Source organism: Bufo bufo, chromosome 5, assembly GCF_905171765.1.
Source record: "Bufo bufo chromosome 5, aBufBuf1.1, whole genome shotgun sequence".
NCBI classification, from domain to species: domain Eukaryota; kingdom Metazoa; phylum Chordata; class Amphibia; order Anura; family Bufonidae; genus Bufo; species Bufo bufo.
This window is the reverse complement of record NC_053393.1, coordinates 101,482,132-101,502,022: the sequence shown is the minus strand read 5'-3', so window position 1 is coordinate 101,502,022 and position 19,891 is coordinate 101,482,132. Positions and strand designations below refer to the sequence as shown.

General features: G+C 47.1%; 1 protein-coding gene across 1 annotated transcript; it reads right to left on the bottom strand.

Moving 5' to 3' along the window:
• Nucleotides 1-286: 286 nt before the first annotated feature.
• PEX2 (peroxisomal biogenesis factor 2) lies at nt 287-19,421 on the bottom strand. Its single transcript, XM_040433219.1, has 4 exons — nt 19,341-19,421; nt 14,834-14,907; nt 10,449-10,509; nt 287-2,428 (listed from the first exon to the last, which is right to left on the bottom strand). The coding sequence occupies exon 4, from the start codon at nt 2,421-2,423 to the stop codon at nt 1,503-1,505; it is 921 nt and encodes a 306-aa protein (XP_040289153.1). The 5' UTR covers nt 2,424-2,428; nt 10,449-10,509; nt 14,834-14,907; nt 19,341-19,421; the 3' UTR covers nt 287-1,502.
• Nucleotides 19,422-19,891: the final 470 nt, after the last annotated feature.

Below are 19,891 nucleotides of genomic sequence, written 5' to 3'. Positions count from 1 at the left end.
TTCATGCTGCGATGTTCTCCCTTGCCCTGCGCTGAATCGCGCAGGGAAAGGGCTTTTTCAGGAGATCCATGATGTATCGGGCTCTCTATGGGTAAGCTAGGCAGAGGCTCCGCCTAGCAGTGCGCCCGGTGATGTCATCAGCACTAATGGGCGGGCTTTAGCGCTGCCCTAGCCTGTAAAACAGCAAGGACAGCACAAAAGCCCACCCATCAGTGCCCGTGACATCACGGGGAACACTGCTAGGCGGCAGCCTCCGCCTAGCAGTGTAAAAGTGTAAACAAAAAAGCCCTTGCCCTGCACTATACAGCACAGGGAAAGGGAGAGCATCGGAACATGAAATGTCACAGGGGTCGAATGGGGGAAGAAGGGGATATGTCCGGGTTCAGCTCTGAACTCCGACAACCCCTTTAAAGGGAACCTCTCTGCTCTCTTAAGCTGCCCTCGCTGATTTCAATGGTCTCTCATTTATGTGGTAAAAGACAGTGGTTTTGAAGAACTTACATCTTCACCCCTGCAGTGCACTTCCAGCAAGGAGTCTGATGTATTCATGGTTTGCATGCTCCCCCCACCCTCCAGCCACTGGTGGACAGATTTCTCCCTATGTACAGTAATAGGGAAAAGGCTGTCAATTGGGCATCGGAGGGCGGAGGGAGAATACAGATCATGAATACATCTGACTCCTCGCCGAAAGGGTTAAGATGTAAGTTCTTCAAAACTACCGCACATTAAAACAGATACGTTGAAATCAGAGTGTCTGTCACTACTGCCCTCAAAGGGCAACCTAAAGGAGCTGACCGGTTCCCTTCAGCTCCATGACAGCACCGACAAATCTGTTTCAAAAAGTTCCCAAAGAATCCACATGCATATCATGGACTTCTAATGGATCCGTCAGTTTCAGGGTGTTTTTACGGTCAAAATACAGCTGCAGACTATGCTATTCTCCCCATAGAAAACCCAGAACCTGATGCCAATGGGAACAGAGCCTTGCCATAACGTTGATGGACTTCTTATAGCTCTTATTTTGAATGCTTCTCTAGAGCTTAAAAAAGTAAGACTCTTCTGGTCTTCAAAAAGATGGAATATATGCGAAACAGGACCCAAAGCTGTCTGGGCATCCTCTGATTGTCACATATGCAGTACATGTGCGTTTTCCAGTCTCATAGGTACAAATCTGCTGACAGATGTGGACATGTTTCTGAATGCAGAGTAAATAAAATGTTACTATATACTGACAGCAGGCAGAAAACCCCTTTAAACACAGTAGAATGAATATTATAAGGGGGGGGTCTCTAAACAAATTTAGTTAACCCTATAAATAACTCTCTCGCTTCCTCAGTTGGGTGTGGGTCCTTAGATGCCTGATGAGAAAGGCGGCACAGTTTGATGGTTCTTGGTCATAAGCAGTCTGCCCTTCCATTCTATTAATGAAGATCTGTTAGGATATGGGTTTAGAGACTTATTCTTCATTTCTGGTGAGATTAGATAGATATCCATGTATCGTCTTACAAAGTGTGAATCTCTGCAATTTCAATCTTGAATTCCAGCGGCTGCAGGCTGTGCACTTGGATACTACACTTAGGGCATGTGAAATACATGTCGGCCATGTAATTACTTTTAATGCAGTAGTAGCAAAAGACGTGAGTACAGCCGATGGTATGAGGCATGGTGGGCCATTCGCCACACAGGCAGCACTCCTTGCAGACGATAGCTAGTGATGGGTCGGTAAGGCGCAGCCCTTTGACCGGCTTGAACCAAGAGAACAGCTTCATTTTTAGCTTTTGAGTATTGATAAGGGGAAGGAGAAAAATAAAAAATTCTGCAAATCCGTGCCACAAAATCTCCCTGTTCATGTAATCAAAGCCAACCTGCCGCACGTTTTGGGGTCTGTTGAAAACAGACCGGATTCCTAGCAGTCGTTCGGTCAGCGTGGCACACTTTCCTTGCTGTAGAAAAATTAAGAAATTCAGGAGCCCAAAAACCTTGATGAGCCCAGAAGAGACATTTATCAAATGCTTCATCCTTTGAAACGAAGACCCAAAGGGGTTATTACTGAATAAGTCATAGGACCTCTCCTCCAACCATTTGCCTCCCACAGATAACAGTGCGAACCATACTTTCTGCTGTTTATTAAGTGGCCGGTACTTCGGAGTCTGAGACGAGTCATTTTTGTAATGAATGTTCAGGATCGCCTGGCCAACGGTGGCATTCTTGGAGTAGACGGTGTATCTCCACAAAAACAGCCACAGAAAAGCTTTAATCTCTGGTTCAAAGCGACTCAAAAGTCCTGGTTTGAAGCCCTGAAAACAGCTGTTAAACTGAGTCCAGATCAATTGCTCCAGTGCCTTGTTCAACTCAATGGCATCCAGTTGACTAATTCTTAGTACAGGATTTATGTCTTCCATATTGTTTTCAGCCACGGCCATTTCAACTGCAGGGAAATAAATCTGGTTATTCAACATGCAGAATAATTATCTGAATGAAAAGTCCTATTTCTTCTTTTTATATTTAATCTTTATTGTTTTTTTACACTTATAATACAGTATTCATCAAACAATCTAATTTGCTTTACATTATGTAACAGCATATCCACAATTATACATAAATATATACTTCCACCCCTCCCCGCTGCTTGTTCCCTTGCTATGGGAAAAGAAAAAAGGGAAAAAAACTGTCTCTCCCTCCTCGCCTTCATTTTTAAGATCTGAATATATGACTATATCTCCCTCCTTCCGTACCTGTCCCAATGTAAAAATTCCGTATTTCCACCAAATTTTCTGTTCGATTGACTTCAATTCTATAAGTCCTATTTCTAATTCCAAACATGTATTGTCATCAAGGTTTTAAGAGGGTATTTTTTAGTTTAGGTCAGAGGCTTAGGCATCTCAATGGCGCACTGTTTTCTATTATTACCTTGAAGCACTTGGGCCATTGGGTCCTGCAACATCTCAAAGTACCTTGGCTTCTGAAAGAGAACCTGCCACCAGTTTTATGCTGTCCTATCAGATCGCAGCATAAAGTGGTGACAGAGGTCCTTAAATGTTGGGTCACTTAGCCAGTTTACTTAAAGGACCTGATGAGAAGCACCAGAACAAACAGAGTACTGGAGTCCCTGTGTTCATGAGCTGCTGCATGCCCTCATCCTTCCGTCATACTATGTATAGGAAGAAAGAAACCAATCAGAGGCCGGGGGGGTGAGGGTGCCAGAAGCTCATGAATACCAGGACCCCCGAGCACTACACTGAGGGGATTCCAATAGGACCAAATAAAGGAAGTAACCCAGCAATTCAATCAGGGTCTCTGTGATCCAATAGGGCAGCACAAAACTAGTGACTGATTCTCTTTAAGAGAGATTTCTATGAAACTAAAGTACAGAGTTATGGAAGATAACCTTACTAGTAATGAAAATAATGGTGGTGAAAATGGCTTCCTAAATCATAAGTAAAATTAAACTAGCTGTAAGAATGACGTTTGATGGAGCTCCTATATCTGTATCAAAAGGTAAAATGCACTTCCATGTCTGCAAAACAGGGAATATTAGAGGGGTTGAATCAGGGCAGACATATTGCTAAATGCTTGAATTATTCTAGGGACCACATGGCCAAACCTTTATAATCAATGGTCAACCATGCAAACTAAAGAGAAGGCCAAGAAGAGCGGATGAAGGCCAGTGGCCTGGTGCTTTCCTAGCACTTCATTTCAGCTATTGGCAGGGACCCAGTGGTCAGACCACCAATGTTTGGACATTTATGGCCAGTGCTTACTAAGATTATTCACGAAAGGCTGAGATGGCAATAACCTTTTAACAATGAAACATCCAGAAACTGCCGGTGCAAGGATTTTTGCCAACACAAGCGAATCTACATTTTGGCACCCCCCCCCCCCCCCATTGCACATTCCCACCCCCCCATGTCACATTTCTCCCCCTACTTTTTACATCATCCCCTTCATGTCACGTTTCTTTCCCCTCCCTATGACACATCATCCCCTCCCCCCATGTCACATTTCTCCCCTTCCATCGTGATTTATTTGGACCTTTCATGGGTCCAAACATTGTAAGATAACTATCTGTATATGTAGCGCGCCGCCCAGGGATCTCCCTGCACTTACTATTATTCCTGTGCACCGCTCCGTTCGCCCGCTGTGGCCCCCGTTACCGCCTCTGGCGCGGTATGATAATTACTACTATCGGAGCAATGGGGAGAAGGAACGCCCAGGGAGAGAAGCGGATGTCTCCTCCCCATTGCTCCGATAGTAGTAATTATCATACAGCGCCGGAGACGGTAACGGGGGCTACAGCGGGCGAACGGAGTGGCGCACAGGAATAATAGTAAGTGCAGGGAGATCCCTGGGCGCCGCGCTACATATACAGATGGTTATCTTACCATGTTTGGAAATTGGACCCATGAAAGGTCCTCTTTAAAATAAAAAAAATAAAAAAAGTTACATTTTTCCGCCCCCCCCTTGGCTCGGCGTCTCTGCGCCCTAAGGCAGCCGCTTGGTCTGCCTTATTATAACCCTGGGCCTAACTGCCCTTATAAACCAAGGAGGTGTGGGTTTTCCTTTTCTAACCGATTCTAAAAAAATGAGAGTTGATATGAGCATTTTACCTGTTGTTTTATGAGCATTATCTAGCACAGCTCTGGGTGGGACAATTACCCAAAGTATGGGAAGAATATACAAACTCCATGCAGATGACACTCGGGTCAGTCGGTCAGATTGGGACCCATGGTCCTGTGGCTGCGTTACTGCTTTCTTAAACAATAATTAACCATGCCACTTAATGCTTAGAAAGGGCTTAGGAATCTCCCACCTAATGTCCTGAAAGAACAATACTGAAGTGTACAATAATAAACCAGGAATGGAAAAATGGTGGTCTATTTTTCAGTATATGACTAGTATTTTTGTGTTCTTATAAATAAGAACATAGGGAAAGAAATCAGATTTTTGATAAACCTCCCCCATAGCTTATTTATTGGATCATGTACTCTTCCTACTGTAAATCTATCAGGATACGAGAAGTCACTGACTTCCATATAAAAGCAAAAGACAAAAGTCTAAAGCTGGCCATACAAATACAATGGCTTCCAGCTGAAATATCATTCAGTTAACAGATATCTGTCCAGACTTCCTCCCGACTCCCCATAAGTTCAGTTCGGTGTGTATGTGTTGTCAATGGGGATAGAGCCGCCGTCAGACATTTCTGGCCAAGGCTTATCTCCTGGTAGAACAAAACGATCAGGCGAGAATATTAATTCCCCGTGATCCTTCTCTCCCCCGACATCATCTGTCAGGGGAGAGTCGGGAGCCCATCATACACACTAGACCGTCGGCCAAACCTGCCGTGCTTGGAAGGTTTGGCCAACAATACACTACTATATGGGGGCCTTAAGATTTCTTACATGCATCACAAAACCCAGAGGTGACTTAAAGGAGACTAATATTCTTAAAGGGGTTGTCCCACTCCTAAAACAAAATTAATTATCACTAGGAATATTCGTAAAGAAAAGTAAGAAAGCCACTCGCATCTTGTAAGCTGTTATGGTCCAGTGCTATGGGTCCCATTTCCACTTCTTCTGGTCCTTGGTGGAACGGTAGTGTTACGTCCTGTTCGTGGTGATGTGCACTACTGCAGCCATTCACTGGAAAGGATGCGTCTGCAAGTGGCACATAACCACTGAGCCTGAGTGCTTATGTGCCACTCAGGGAAACATCACTGATGAGGCCAATGAATGACTGTAGTGGTGCACGTGACCATGGACAGAAAATAACACTACCGCGGTCCGCCGGGGATAGGAGACTCTTTATTTTACAGACATTCCCGGTGGTAAATAATTTAGGTTTGGCAGTCAGACCAACCCTTTAATAACGTACAAAAAAAGCGGGTATATTATTATTTATAACACGCCTCAGCTGCTGCTGAACTTCTTTTTCAAGATAGAGAGTTTTGTCTAGTACCGAATGAATTAGAAAAACTCATTTTTCAAAAAGACCGTGTGCTGCAATTGAGGTGCAGATTATCATAATACCAGCCTAAGTGTACCACCCTTAGTGTACCATCTACAGCATGGCCCCATTACAGTGCCAGCCACAGCATGCCCCCATTACATTGCTAGCCACAGCATGCCCCCATTAGTGCCAGCCACAGCATGCCCCCATTACAGTGCCAGCCACGGCATGACCCCATTACAGTGCCAGCCATGACATGACCCCATTACAGTGCCAGCCATGACATGACCCCATTACAGTGCCAGCCAAGACATTACCCCATTACAGTGCCAGCCACGACATGACCCCATTACAGTGCCAGCCACGGCATGCCCCCATTACAGTGCCAGCCACGGCATGCCCCCATTACAGTGCCAACCATGGCATGCCCCCATTACAGTGCCAACCACGGCATGCTCCCAATACAGTGCCAGCCACGGCATGCCCCCATTACAGTGCCAGCCACAGCATGCCCCCATTACAGTGCCAGCCACGACATGCCCCCATTACAGTGCCAGCCACGGCATTCCCCCATTACAGTGCCTGCCACAGCTTGTACCCATTACAGTGCCAGCCACGGCATGCCCCCATTACAGTGCCAGCCACGACATGCCCCCATTACAATGCCAGCCACGACATGCCCCCATTACAATGCCAGCCACGACATGCCCCCATTACAATGCCAGCCACGACATGCCCCCATTACAATGCCAGCCACGACATGCCCCCATTACAGTGCTGGCTCCTGGCATGCCCACCTATCAGCTGTTTGAAGAGAAAGTAGCGCTCATACGAGCGCTGCCTTCGGTTTACTGTTTACCTGCTCGCTGTTGACATCGCAGTGGCGGGCAGGGATAATTCCAGCTCCTCTGTCCCCATTCACATCAATGAGAAGGAGCAGTTACATCCATCTGCTCTTTCCCATTGAAGTGAATCGGATGGGTGAGCTGCAATTACCTCAGCTCGCCACTGCAATGTCAACGGCGAGCAGGTAAACAGTGAACAGAAGGCAGCGCTTGAATGAGCGCTACTTTCTCTTCAAACAGCTGATCAGCAGGGGTCATCAATGTCGAAAACCGACCAACCCCTTTAGGGCACTTTCAATGCCTTTTCGGTCAAGGGGCTGCGGCTTGAGGGTGCATTCACATGACCGCATTTAATTTGCGGTCCGCAAAATGCGGATCCAGAACAAGTACAGATGACATTTGCAAATCCATTGTAACAATGCTTATTCTTGTCTGCAAAACAAACAAGAATAGGACACGTTCTATCTTTTTTGCGGGACTGCGGAACGGACATACGGATGCAGACAGCACGCGGTGTGCCATCCGCACTTCTTGCCGCCCCATTAAAATTAATGGCTCAGCATCCAATCCGCATAAAATGCAAATGGGTCAAAAAATGTCTGAAAATTAGGGTTTTTGTAGTAGAATAAAGCCAAAAATATGTGGTGTAAATTTAAACTAGACAGTGTAAAGGTGCACCAGATTTACCATCCAGCATCAGCCACTATGATAAGTTTGTCGCATGTCTGTCTACATTTACACTGTCCTACTTCTACCATTGTCCTTCTGAACTGATTATATCATTTATATGAATGAAATAGTTATCAGTCCCATCTTATTATGCTCCTAATCCTCCATTCCTACAGCAGAAAAAGAAGCACAAAGGAAATATGGAAGAGCCCATGGCACCCAGTCAGGTCTCTGATCTCATTGTCACCTTTTTTTTTTTTTCTTAAATGTCAAAAATTCAGGCAAAAGAATGTCAGATCTATCTGGGAGAAGGAGGTTAAAGGAGATCACCGGGGAGTTTAAAAATCTACATCAAAATCCTTACGATTGTTTTGCACATCGAGACTCTCCCTATGGCCTATATAACGCGATAAACCAAATGTACAAAACATTACAATATATAACGTGAATCAAAGCTAAAAATACAAAAAAAAAAAAAAAAAGAAATCGCAGTCTACCGCATTGTTCACATTGAAAGAATAGGATTCACCAAAACTTGTGGTGACTTCTATAGAACTCAGCAGGTGCGGATCTCCTGACTGTCCGGCCCGAGTTTGACTGACTGCTTCCTGAATTTCACATTATTTTGTCCACCCATGGTCCAAACATACATAGATAGTTGACCCCATGCTTGAAGCGTACAGCAGGAACAAGGAACAAAAGCTCGGCTGCTGCAGGTGGGCCTGACTTTTGTATTGTGATTATCTGATGAAAGAATAAAATTGTATGTGGGGAGAAAAAGGAAAACTAAATGCACCGCACTCCCGAGACTATTCATGGAAATACTCCACTCTGCTACCTATTGACATTCGCTCAACGTCACATGAATATCATGTTGTAACAAAGAATGACCCCAGATCTGCAGACAAAACCGGAGAACAAAGGGAGGTTCTTTCTCTTGAGGTCACTGCACTAACAAAAAGAAAAGTCAAACTACTGAAGCCAAATTGTGCACATGCATAAAATGTGGAGGCGAGCCCACTGCAGCCATTTGCTGGCTTCTATTCCCTGTAGGCCAATTTAAGGGAGCACCTTCCAAGCAAACGATATGTGCAAGAATTTCCCCTTCTGTGTCTGCAGACCGGAGTAAATAAATAAGCGCTCGCTACATTAATTCTCATGTAATACCGCAAGTGGAACAAAGGAATGCATCGTTTTTTGTTCTCTTTTACACAAAATATAAAATAATAATAATAATATAAATAAATAAATGGATACCGTATTTTTCACCCCATAAGGGGTCCATTCACACGTCCGCAATTCTGTTCCGCATTTTGCGGAATGGAATTGCGGACCCATTCATTTCTATGGGGCCGCACGATGCGCTGCCCGGATTCGGAAATGCGGACGCGCACTTCCGGGTCCGCAATTCCATTCCAGAAAAAAAATAGAACATGTCCTATTCTTGTCCGGAATTGCAGACAAGAATAGGCATATTCTATTATAATGCCAGTGATGTGCGGTCCGCAAAAGTGTGGGGGGGGGGGAAATGTCCCTGTGTCTTTTGGGGTGAATACTAATGAGTGCTTCCATTAGGGAAGCGCTCATTAGTACCGGGGACCGGGAGGCGGTAAGGGGTCTGTACTCACCGCTTCCTGGTCCTACGCTGTCGGCTGTGCACAGCGTGAGGGCGCTCTGTGATCTCACACTGTGCGCGTCGGTTCAAAGCATAGCTGGCGGCAGGAAGAGCAGGAAAGGTAAGTGTTTTTTTTTTTTTTCATTTTATGTGCTCTGTGGCACTGTGGCATGGGGGGCGGATGAGAGGCAAATGGGGGCATATGGGGGCCTCATGAGAGGCATATGGGGGCTGATATGGGGACCTGATGAGAGGCATATGGGGGCTGATATGGGGGCCTAATGAGAGGCATATGGGGGCTGATGAGAGGTATGGGGCTCTTATCTGAGGACTGATTGGGGGTCATTTACAATGGGGTCTGAGCTGAGGTCTGATTGGGGTCTAAATAACACTGGGGTATATATATGTGTGGTGTGGTGTGTGTGTGTATATATAAATAGATATATATATACTGTATATAATGGGGGACTTTGGGCAGATTTACTACTTCTTATTTATATTTAGACAGTATAAACTTAGACGGGACAGTCTAAAAGATGCAACCTAGGCCACCGATGGCAAGTCATCACTGCAGAGGGGAGGATTGGAGGGGCAGTGCTGGAAAAGAGTGGATGTGCCTTAAAAAGAAAATGAGCTCAGACAACGCCTCCTCAGGATAGATCATCAATATCAGATCGGCAGGGGTCCAACTTTCGGCACCCCCGCTAATCAGCTGTTTGAAGAGACGCACACATGCCCAACCTGCTGCTCCCTTCATTTTAGGGGACTCAGAGGGGTTCAGGGTCCCTGTTCTCATGATCAGCGGTAGGACCCCCACCAATTTAACAGTTAACCCTATCCTGTGGGATGACTTGTTGCTACTGGAATAACCCTTGAATTATCTACTTTTCCCCATGTAGCACAGCCTTAAAATAGGTCTCCATACACCGCTGGGAATCTTCAGTAAAAGCCAGTATCCCCCTTCATGATTTACCTGCTGGCTGTCAAAATCGCAGCGGCGAGCAGGGTGTAATAACAGCTCCTCCGTCAACCAACTTCAATGGAAGGGGCAGTTAGATTCCGTCTGCTTCTTCCCATTGAAGTGACTAGGACAGAAGAGCTGTAATTGCACTGCTCACCGCTGCAGTGCTGACGGCAAGCGATCATTCGTGAAGAGAAGGCAGGGCTTGCACGAGCGCAGACTTCTCTTCAACAGCTGATCGGCAGGGGTCCCGGGGGACTCCCGCCAATCTAATACTGATGAACTATCCTAAGAATGGAAACCGATCAACCCCTTTAAGAAACGACTTGTCTGTTCACCCTTCCTAACCGACATTCAAATGAAAAGCAGTCACCTGGATACATGGATATTTCTGTCAAGACTCATTTCGTACCTTAGTTGACAGCGTGGGCTGAGACAGTAAAATGTAATGGCCCTGTCTTTACAGGAACAACCTGGAAAATGTATATGAAAGTTATCGGTGATAAGCAAGAACAAGGACATGATATCATTTTCCTATATGTCCAATACGATTACCTACTTATAGCCTCTCTGAGAGCTGGAAGAAACGGAGCCAAAGCCTCTGATCCTTAGCATCGGGGATGTTCTGGCCCCCATCAGTTACAGAGCAGGGTACTGGATAGCAGGATGTCTCAGTGGCAGTCCTGGTTTAAAGGGGTATTCCAGCAGTGACAAGTTATCCTCCCCTTCTCATATTAAAATAGGTGGGGGGTCCCTACCCGCCGGGATCTCGAGCACGGGGCTCTTCCACAATGAAGGGAGCAGCAGGTCAGGCACGTGCACTGCCGCTTCATACCCCTCTACAGGAGTTCTGTACTCGTCTCCTGAGCTCCTGGAGAGGTACGTGGACCCCCGTGTGCATGGCCGACCTGCCGCTCCATCATTTTGTGGGTCCAAAGTGTCACGGGGGTCCCTAATTCTCGAGATCAGTGGGGGGTCCCAGCGGTTATTCCCTATTAACAGGAATCCCCTATCCACAGGACCAACTTGTCCACTACTAGAAAAACCCTTTAATTCCCATACTTTTCCCCCATGAGCACTGCCTGAAAAATCGGTCTCCATATACCGCTGTGTATCTTCAGTGAGTCAGTACCCCCTGAGCTGTGTCTAAGGCATCTAACCAGCACCCTGATGAAGGGCAGGAGCCCTAAAACATCTGCTTATTGAAGGATATCTTTGGTTTGGCTGCTATGAGCTAATCTGCAAACTTCTGTCCCCACGGAGCACTGTTGGGTCTCTCTCCAGACAGAAGCAGTACCCCCTGATTTATGGATAGTAACATTTATTAGGGAAGTTAAAATCAGAGATGTTGCAGGGCTTTTGAGGGATTTTTATATCCTTTGGATAGTTCATCAGTATCTGATCGTTGGGGGTCCAACATCCAGGAGCCCCACTGATCAGCTGTTTGAGAAGGCACCGGATCTCATAGTAGCGCCGCGGCCTTCTCTCAGCTCACCAAGCACAGCGCCATCCATATTATAGTGGCTGTGCTTGGTATCGCAGCTCAGCTCCATTCACTTCAATGGCACTGAACTGTGCCTAGGCCACGTGACCGATGTACGTGACGTCACGCGGCCTAGGGAAGCTGAGGGAGGCCACAGCACTACTGCGAGTGTGCCGATGCCTTAGTCAAACAGCTGATCAGTGGGGGTCCCAGGTGTCAGACCTCCACCAATCTGATACTAATGACTGATCCACGGTTTGGTCATCAATTAAATAATTATGGGTTCTTTTGCACTATATTCACTATATAAGATGGAAAAACCTCCTGATGTACGTCATAAAATCCTCATCCGTCACCTACTGAATCCAAGTCTACAAAACATATACTGCAGGGCTCCAGATGGCGACCAAAATGGTCGCCAATGCGACTTAGAATTTACAAATGGCGACAAGACTTTTTAGTCTTGTCGCCATTTGCGACTAGACCCGCCGCCGCAGCTCTGCTCAATACAGCGGCGGGGCACAGGAGATGATGATAGTTCTCAGCAGCGCCGGAGGAGTCTCTCCCTCCCCCCTGTGCTGCTGCCCCCGCCGCTGCCAATAAGAAGAGGCAGGAGGAGGAGGGGGAGGGGCATGTGGCCACTGCGCCACCAATGAAGAAAACTGACCTGTAATACAAATACAGGAGGCGGGTGCCGGAATCAAATAAGCCGGCAACCCGACCTCTGTGACAGGGGGCTGCGATCAGCTGCAGTTGAGTTAACCCTTCAGGTGCGGTACCGGAGGGGGTTTAATTGTAGCTGATCGCAGCCCCCTGTCCTCAAAGGTCGGGTGCCGGCTATGTGATTCCGGCACCCGCCTCCTGTATATGTATAAGAACCGTTAGTGGCTCAGTGCGCGCCCCCCCCCCCCCCCTTCCCCAGTATAATAAACATTGGTGGCTCAGTGGGAAGTGCCAATGAGGGTTAAAAATAATAAAAGAAAATTAACTCACCTCCTCCAGTTGATCGCGTAGCTGCCGGTCTCCTGTTCTTACTTCTTTCTTTAGGACCTGTGGTGACGTCACTGACCTCATCACATGGGCCATTACCATGGTGATGGATCATGTGATGAGCACAGTGATGTCACCACAGGTCCTGAAGAAAGAAGTAAGAACAGGAGACCGGCAGCTACGCGATCAACTGGAGGAGGTGAGTTAATTTTCTTTTATTATTTTTAACCCTCATTGGCACTTCCCACTGAGCCACCAATGTTTATTATACTGGGGAAGGGGGGGGGGGGGGGGCGCACTGTGCCACCAACGTTTCTTATACAGTACAAATACAGGAGGCGGGTTAGGGTTGAGTAAATTATTTTTTTATTTTTTAACCCTCATTGGCACTGCCCACTGCGCCACCAATGTTTATTATATTGGGGGGGGGGCACACTGCGCCACCAATGTTTATTATATTGAGGGGGGGCGCACTGCGCCACCAATGTTTATTATATTGAGGGGGGGCGCACTGCGCCACCAATGTTTATTATTTTGAGGGGGGCGCACTGCGCCACCAATGTTTATTATATTGAGGGGGGGCACACTGCGCCACCAATGTTTATTATACTGGGGTGATGGGGGGGCGCACTGCGCCACCAATGTTTATTATATTGAGGGGGGGCACACTGCGCCACCAATGTTTATTATACTGGGGTGATGGGGGGGCGCACTGCGCCACCAATGTTTATTATACTGGGGTGATGGGGGGGCGCACTGCGCCACCAATGTTTATTATATTGAGGGGGGCGCACTGCGCCACCAATGTTTATTATATTGAGGGGGGAGCACTGCGCCACCAATGTTTATTATACTGGGGTAATGGGGGGGAGCACTGCGCCACCAATGTTTATTATATTGGGGTGATGGGGGGGCGCACTGCGCCACCAATGTTTATTATACTGGGGTGTTGGAGGAGCGCACTGCGCCACCAATGTTTATTATATTGACCTTCTACTATGCATTCTGTATTCAGAATGCTATTATTTTCCCTTATAACCATGTTATAAGGGAAAATAATACAGTGAATAGACTTTCATCCTAGGAACCATGCGTGAAAATCGCACCGCATCCGCACTTGCTTGCGATTTTCACACAGCCCCATTAACTTCTATGGGGCCTGCGTTGCGTGAAAAACGCACAACAAAAAATCACCGCTCATGTGCACAGCCCCATAGAAGTGAATGGGTCCGGATTTAGTGCGGGTGCGATCTGGCACTAATACATTCCTATGGGGAAAAATGCTGGATCCGGCATTCAGGCAAGTCTTCAGTTTTTTTCGCCGGAGATAAAACCGTAGCATGCTGCGGTTTTATCTTTTGCCTGATCAGTCAAAATGACTGAACTGAAGACGTCCTGATGCATCCTGAACAGATTACTCTCCATTCAGAATGCATGGGGATATGCCTGATCAGTTCTTTTCTGGTATTGAGCCCCTGTGACGGAACTCAGTGCCGGAAAAGAAAAACGCTAGTGTGAAAGTACCCTAAAATATTAAGTTTAAATCCCCCCTTTCCCAATTTTACATATAAAATATATAAACAATAAATAAATAAACATATTACATAGCGCTGTCCAAACTATTAAATTATTCAAAAATATCTCCTATGCGGTGAGCATTCGCCATTTTTTAGTCACCTTGTCACCCCAAAAAATAGCATAGGACTGTTCTATTATGGGCCGAATGTTTAATAAAATGCGAAATGCACGCAGCTTTTTTTTTTTTTTTTTGCGCGGTATTGGAGTATCGCAATACTTTTTTATGGTGACGAAAGCGAATCAAAATTTTGGTTTCAAAACAACCCTACGCCAATCTGATCGGCGTAGCGTTGTCACGATACCAAAATTTTGATTCGGTTTCGATTTGGCGACTAAAAATTTGATTTGGCTCCTAAATTTTTCAGTTCAGGAGCCAATGGCTACTAGGTATTTTTTTTAGGCTGGAGCACTGTACTGGTTGTACTCATTTTTACGGATTCTACTGTGCTGTGCCCGTTCATACCATCTAAAAGTATATGCCAAAAAGGACACTCAGTAAAGGCCGACTTTAGGGTATGAATACATCTGCACATACATCAGGAGCTGGTCCAGCACGATGGATCTGCACTACAGATGTGGTGTGAACGCAGCCTAATCCATTCATAAGAATTGTGCACGTTCCTGATGTCATTTTTATCTATGAACTGAGGCCATTCCCAAGTCAACAACACATTGACTCACGAGTCCTTACTCTGGAGGGTCTTCCAAGTCTGCCCACTGTATTATTTTCCACTCATCGCACCTACCCCGTCAGCTGATGTATGTCCTCCGATAAACCAGCGCATCGACGTTTCCCCTTCCTGTGTCTGATTTCACAGATCTGTAATACATTACACAGAGTTTGGCTGAGCGCTTGGGTTGAATTAAGTTTTAGACATGATCCTGTATCAAGTAAACACATCCTCCTCGCCTAAGTAGGTGTCACATACCAAACTGCAGCCTATGGTAACCGTCCGAGGACAGCTGTTCTTTATATCAGCCTGTCTCTGATCCGTTCAGCAGAATCAACGGATTTATAATGTTCCAGTTCTGTCCAAGGCCGACCACAGCAGGAAAATGGTGCAGTGAAATCAATTACACCCTCGAAGCCAGCGGCATATGTATCCTTGAAGGCCGACAACTCCAAACAAAAGAAAAATGGGTGCAGCCAGGCATCCCCTTCATACCATGCTTCAATCAACCCCACCAGTCAGGTTCTGTTCACCTCACATTTGGGACATGCGCCTGACAAGTGTGTGTTACATGTCAAGAAATCCAAGAAATCAGTGGTGGTCTGGTATAAGACGATCAGCCGGGGATAAGAGACGATCAGCCGGGGATCAGAGACGATCAGCCGGGTATCAGACACGATCAGCCGGGTATCAGACACGATCAGCCGGGTATCAGACACGATCAGCCGGGTATCAGACACGATCAGCCGGGGATCAGACACGATCAGCCGGGGATCAGACACGATCAGCCGGGGATCAGAGAAGATCAGCCGGGGATCAGAGAAGATCAGCCGGGGATCAGAGAAGATCAGCCGGGGATCAGAAAAGATCAGCCGGGGATCAGAAAAGATCAGCCGGGGATCAGAAAAGATCAGCCGGGGATCAGAGAAGATCAGCCGGGGATCAGAGAAGATCAGCCGGGGATCAGAGAAGATCAGCCGGGGATCAGAGAAGATCAGCCGGGGATCAGAGAAGATCAGCCGGGGATCAGAGAAGATCAGCCGGGGATCAGAGAAGATCAGCCGGGGATCAGAGAAGATCAGCCGGGGATCAGAGACGATCAGCCGGGGATCAGAGACGATCAGCCGGGGATCAGAGACGATCAGCCGGGGATCAGAGACGATCAGCCGGGGATCAGAGACGATCAGCCGGGGATCAGAGACGATCAGCCGGGGATCAGAGACGATCAGCCGGGGATCAGAGACGATCAGCCGGGGATCAGAGACGATCAGCCGGGGATCAGAGACGATCAGTGCGCATGGTCAAACATCAGCCCATACAAACTTCATCTCATGGTGATCATATGGTTTCGGGAGTGGTGCGTAGCTGTACCTCTAATAATTTGATATTAAAGGGGTTCTCCAGGCTACAGATGTTGGTGACCTATCCTGAGGAAAGGCCATCCATATCAGATCGGTGGGGGTCTGACTCCGGGCACCTCCTGCTGATCAGATGTTTGAAGAGGACGCAGTGCTTGTAAGAGAACGGAGTCCTCATCATAATTTACCTGCACGTCTACATTCAACTAGTGAATGAGAAAAGCTGTAATTACACTGCACCGATATTGATGACCTACCCTGAGGACACCCGGTACCCCGCCGATCAGCTGTTTTGGGCTCTGAACAGTGTACGGAGTGGAAGCAGAAAGCTCTGTCCACGGTGTAGTTTCCAGGGCTGGCGTACTGAAACCCAGCTCCCATTCACTTGAATGAGGATACGTCTACACAGCGATTTTGGATGTGACATCTGTTGCGCGACCAAAGGCTGCAGTGTAGCAGGGCTGCCATAAGAATGAGTGGGGTCACAGTGCGACTCGCACGTTTGCTGTAATCCAGGAGTGTTGGATTTTTTGTGATCTGCATCGTGCTGCAAACCCTATTCATTCTTATGGCAGCCCCGGCTACACTGCGATACTTGGGTGCACGACACGTGTTGTGGCCAAAATTGCCATGAGCTGAGCTGCAGTACCCCGGCACTGCAGTGTATGGCGCTGTCTGCCGCCAGCTCTCTATGCTGTACAGTTTTCAGCACTGCAGTCAGTAGGGGCACCGGGGGTTGGACTCCCACCAATATGATATTTATGACTTATCCTTATGATAGAGAATCCCTTTATTGAACTACAGTCTCTAGTTGAAATGCCCCTTAAAAAGTACAGTATATAAAATGTGTGGCTTATTATATCATAATGTTATGGACACACAATATACATGGCAGTCTATGGCGAGTGGTCAAAATAAAGAAGAATCCTAAAACAGTTGTGTCAGCTCCATTTAAGTGAATGGGGCTAAGCTGCAAAACCACACACAAGCTGTGGTCCGATGTGGTGCTGTTTTTGGAAAAAGCAGCCATTTTTTTCTAATTCTGGACAACCCCTTTAAAGGAGTTTTCTAAAACGTTTATACTGATGAGCTGTCCTCCGGATAGGTCAGGAGTACCTGATCGGTGCGGGTCCGGCACCCAGGAACCCTGCTAATCAGCTGTTTGAGAAGGCTGTGGCGCTTGCAGTAGCACAAGGGGCTTCTTGCAGCTTTCCCTAGGGCAGTGACGTCACATTCATCAATCACATGGCCTAGGGGCAGCTCAGCCCCATAGTAGTGAATGGGGCTGGGCACGATACCAAGCACAGCCGCTATACAATGTACGGTGCTGTGCTTGGTGAGCAGGGAGAAGGCTTCATCACTACTGCAAGCGCAGAAGATGCCTTCTAAAACTTCTGATCGACAGGAGTCCCCGGTGATGGACCCTCACCGATCAGATAGGTCATCAGTATAAAAGTCTTGGAAAAGCCCTTTAAGTTATCTGGATCTTCAAGATAGGTCATCAATAACAGATTCAGAACTGTATGAGGAGACGGCATGCGCAGTGCTCACGTGCCATCTCCCTTTTGTCTTCCTGTTCGCTGCTGTATGTCTATGGCGGATGGCAAAGACCACAGACAGCAGCAGCGGACAGAAAGAGAGAAGGGAGACGGCGCGTGCGCACTGCGCCTCGTACAGCTGATTGGTGGACATGCCTGGAGTCGGAGCCCCACCAATCTGATATTGATGACCTATCCTGAGGATAGGTCTTCAATAGTAAAAGCCCGGACAACCCTTTTAAGGGACTTAGGCTACTTTCACACTTGCCGGCAGGGATCAGCAAAAACGCTTCAGTGATTGATAATACAACCGTCTGCATCCGTTCAGAATTATCTTTAACATACCCAAGACGGATCCGTCATGAACTCCATTAAAAGTCAAAGGGGAATGGATTTGTTTTCTATTGTGTCTGAGAAAATGGATCCGGCGTGACCCACAATGCAAGTCAATCAGGACAGATCCATTTTCTCACACACAACAGAAAACGGATCCCTCCCCCAATGACCGTTTTGCTCCTCATCCCATGACGTAAAGTAAACTGCAGTTTGCTCTCCGGTCTGGGAACGCAACCATACGGAACAGAATGCATTCTGGTGCCCTCCGTTCTGTTCAGTTCAGTTTTGTCCCCATTGACAATGAATGGGGACAAAAAGGAAGCGTTTTTCTCCGGTATTGAGATCCTATGACGGATCTCAATACCGAAAAATGTAAATGCAAGTGTGAAAGTAGCCTTATAAGTATATTTTCTGTCCCCCCTTGGATGACAGCCCAGCAGTCTTACAGATCCGTTACCAAGACTCCACACTAATTTCATAGGAACGTCATACCGCACTATATGACCTGTCACTATGGCCGAATTACCGATCCTTATTCGGTACATTCAAACGGGTGTAATGTGGCCGCACAGCAGATCTTGTATTACGGCTGCCAGACCAGGACCTCCCCGGTGAACCAAACCACAGGTTCTGTGTCTGAATGAGCGCCAACGCTGGGCGTCACCTGCTGATTCGCACTATTCCACTAAACATAGATCTAAAGAACTGCAGGATCAGCGCTGCACAGCAGTACACAACAGGCATCCTCAAACTGCGGCCCTCCAGCTGTTGCAAAACTACAACTCCCAGCATGCCCAAACAGCCTACAGGTATCAGACTACAGCAGGGCATTGTGGGAGTTGTAGTTTTACAACAACTGGAGGGCCGCAGTTTGAGGATGCCTGCTTTATACATTTGCTGACTGGAGTTCCCCTTTAGGCCACTGCATGTAATACAACACATGCAGAGCAGTAATATGCCATCTGCTATGCAGAGAGCTCAGCTTCACTGTCCCAGTCCCACCATGCATGAGGACCTTCAAGCACTAAAAATTAGAAATAGCACTATTTTCTATGGTGACCTATCAGATTCCAGCTTTCATGTTTCCCAGCACAGGATGAAAATGAAAGAAGAGACCTGATTGGTTGCTATGGGCAGGACTGGCACTTCCCGCCCTCGCACGAGGTCCGGTATCCATGACGTCAGGGAGGGACAAGGCTAACCCAACACAAAGCAGTAGAAGCAGGGAGTATGGGCCTCAGCAGCTGCTGCGGAACTACAAGTCCCAGGATGCCCCACTGATGAAGACCTGGCATTACATAGAGAGTCAGGCAGAATGTAGGCACAGTCATAGCACAGCGGACAACTCACATGGAAGCAGCAGCACTGATCTCCAGGACATAAACAACCTCTGCAGCTGTCACCACTGCTTCCTGGATGACTCGGGTCACGTGACTGAGGTCTAACTACAGGCGCTGTCAAAGACCAAAACACCACAGACTGCGAGACAAAAATCCTGTAAACTGCTCCAAATGAGAGGCTGAACAGTCTGCACATATTTACAGTATATATCTCTGGTGGATACAGCTTAGATGGATAGATACAGTAGACTGATAAATATGACACCGGCTGACCTGTTACATGTGCGCTTGGCATCTGAAGGCGTCAGTGTTGGTCCCATGTTCTTATGTCCCTGCATTACTGAGAAAAAATATATTTTAATATATGCAAATTAGCCTCTAGGAGCAACGTGGGCGTTGCTGTTACACCAAGGCCTCTTGCACATGACCGTATGTATTTTGCAGTCCGCAAAAAACGGATCCACAAAAAATACGGATGACATCCGTGTGCATTGTGTATTTTGCGGAACGGAACAGCTGGCCCCTAATAGAACAGTCATATCCTTGTCCGTAATGCAGACA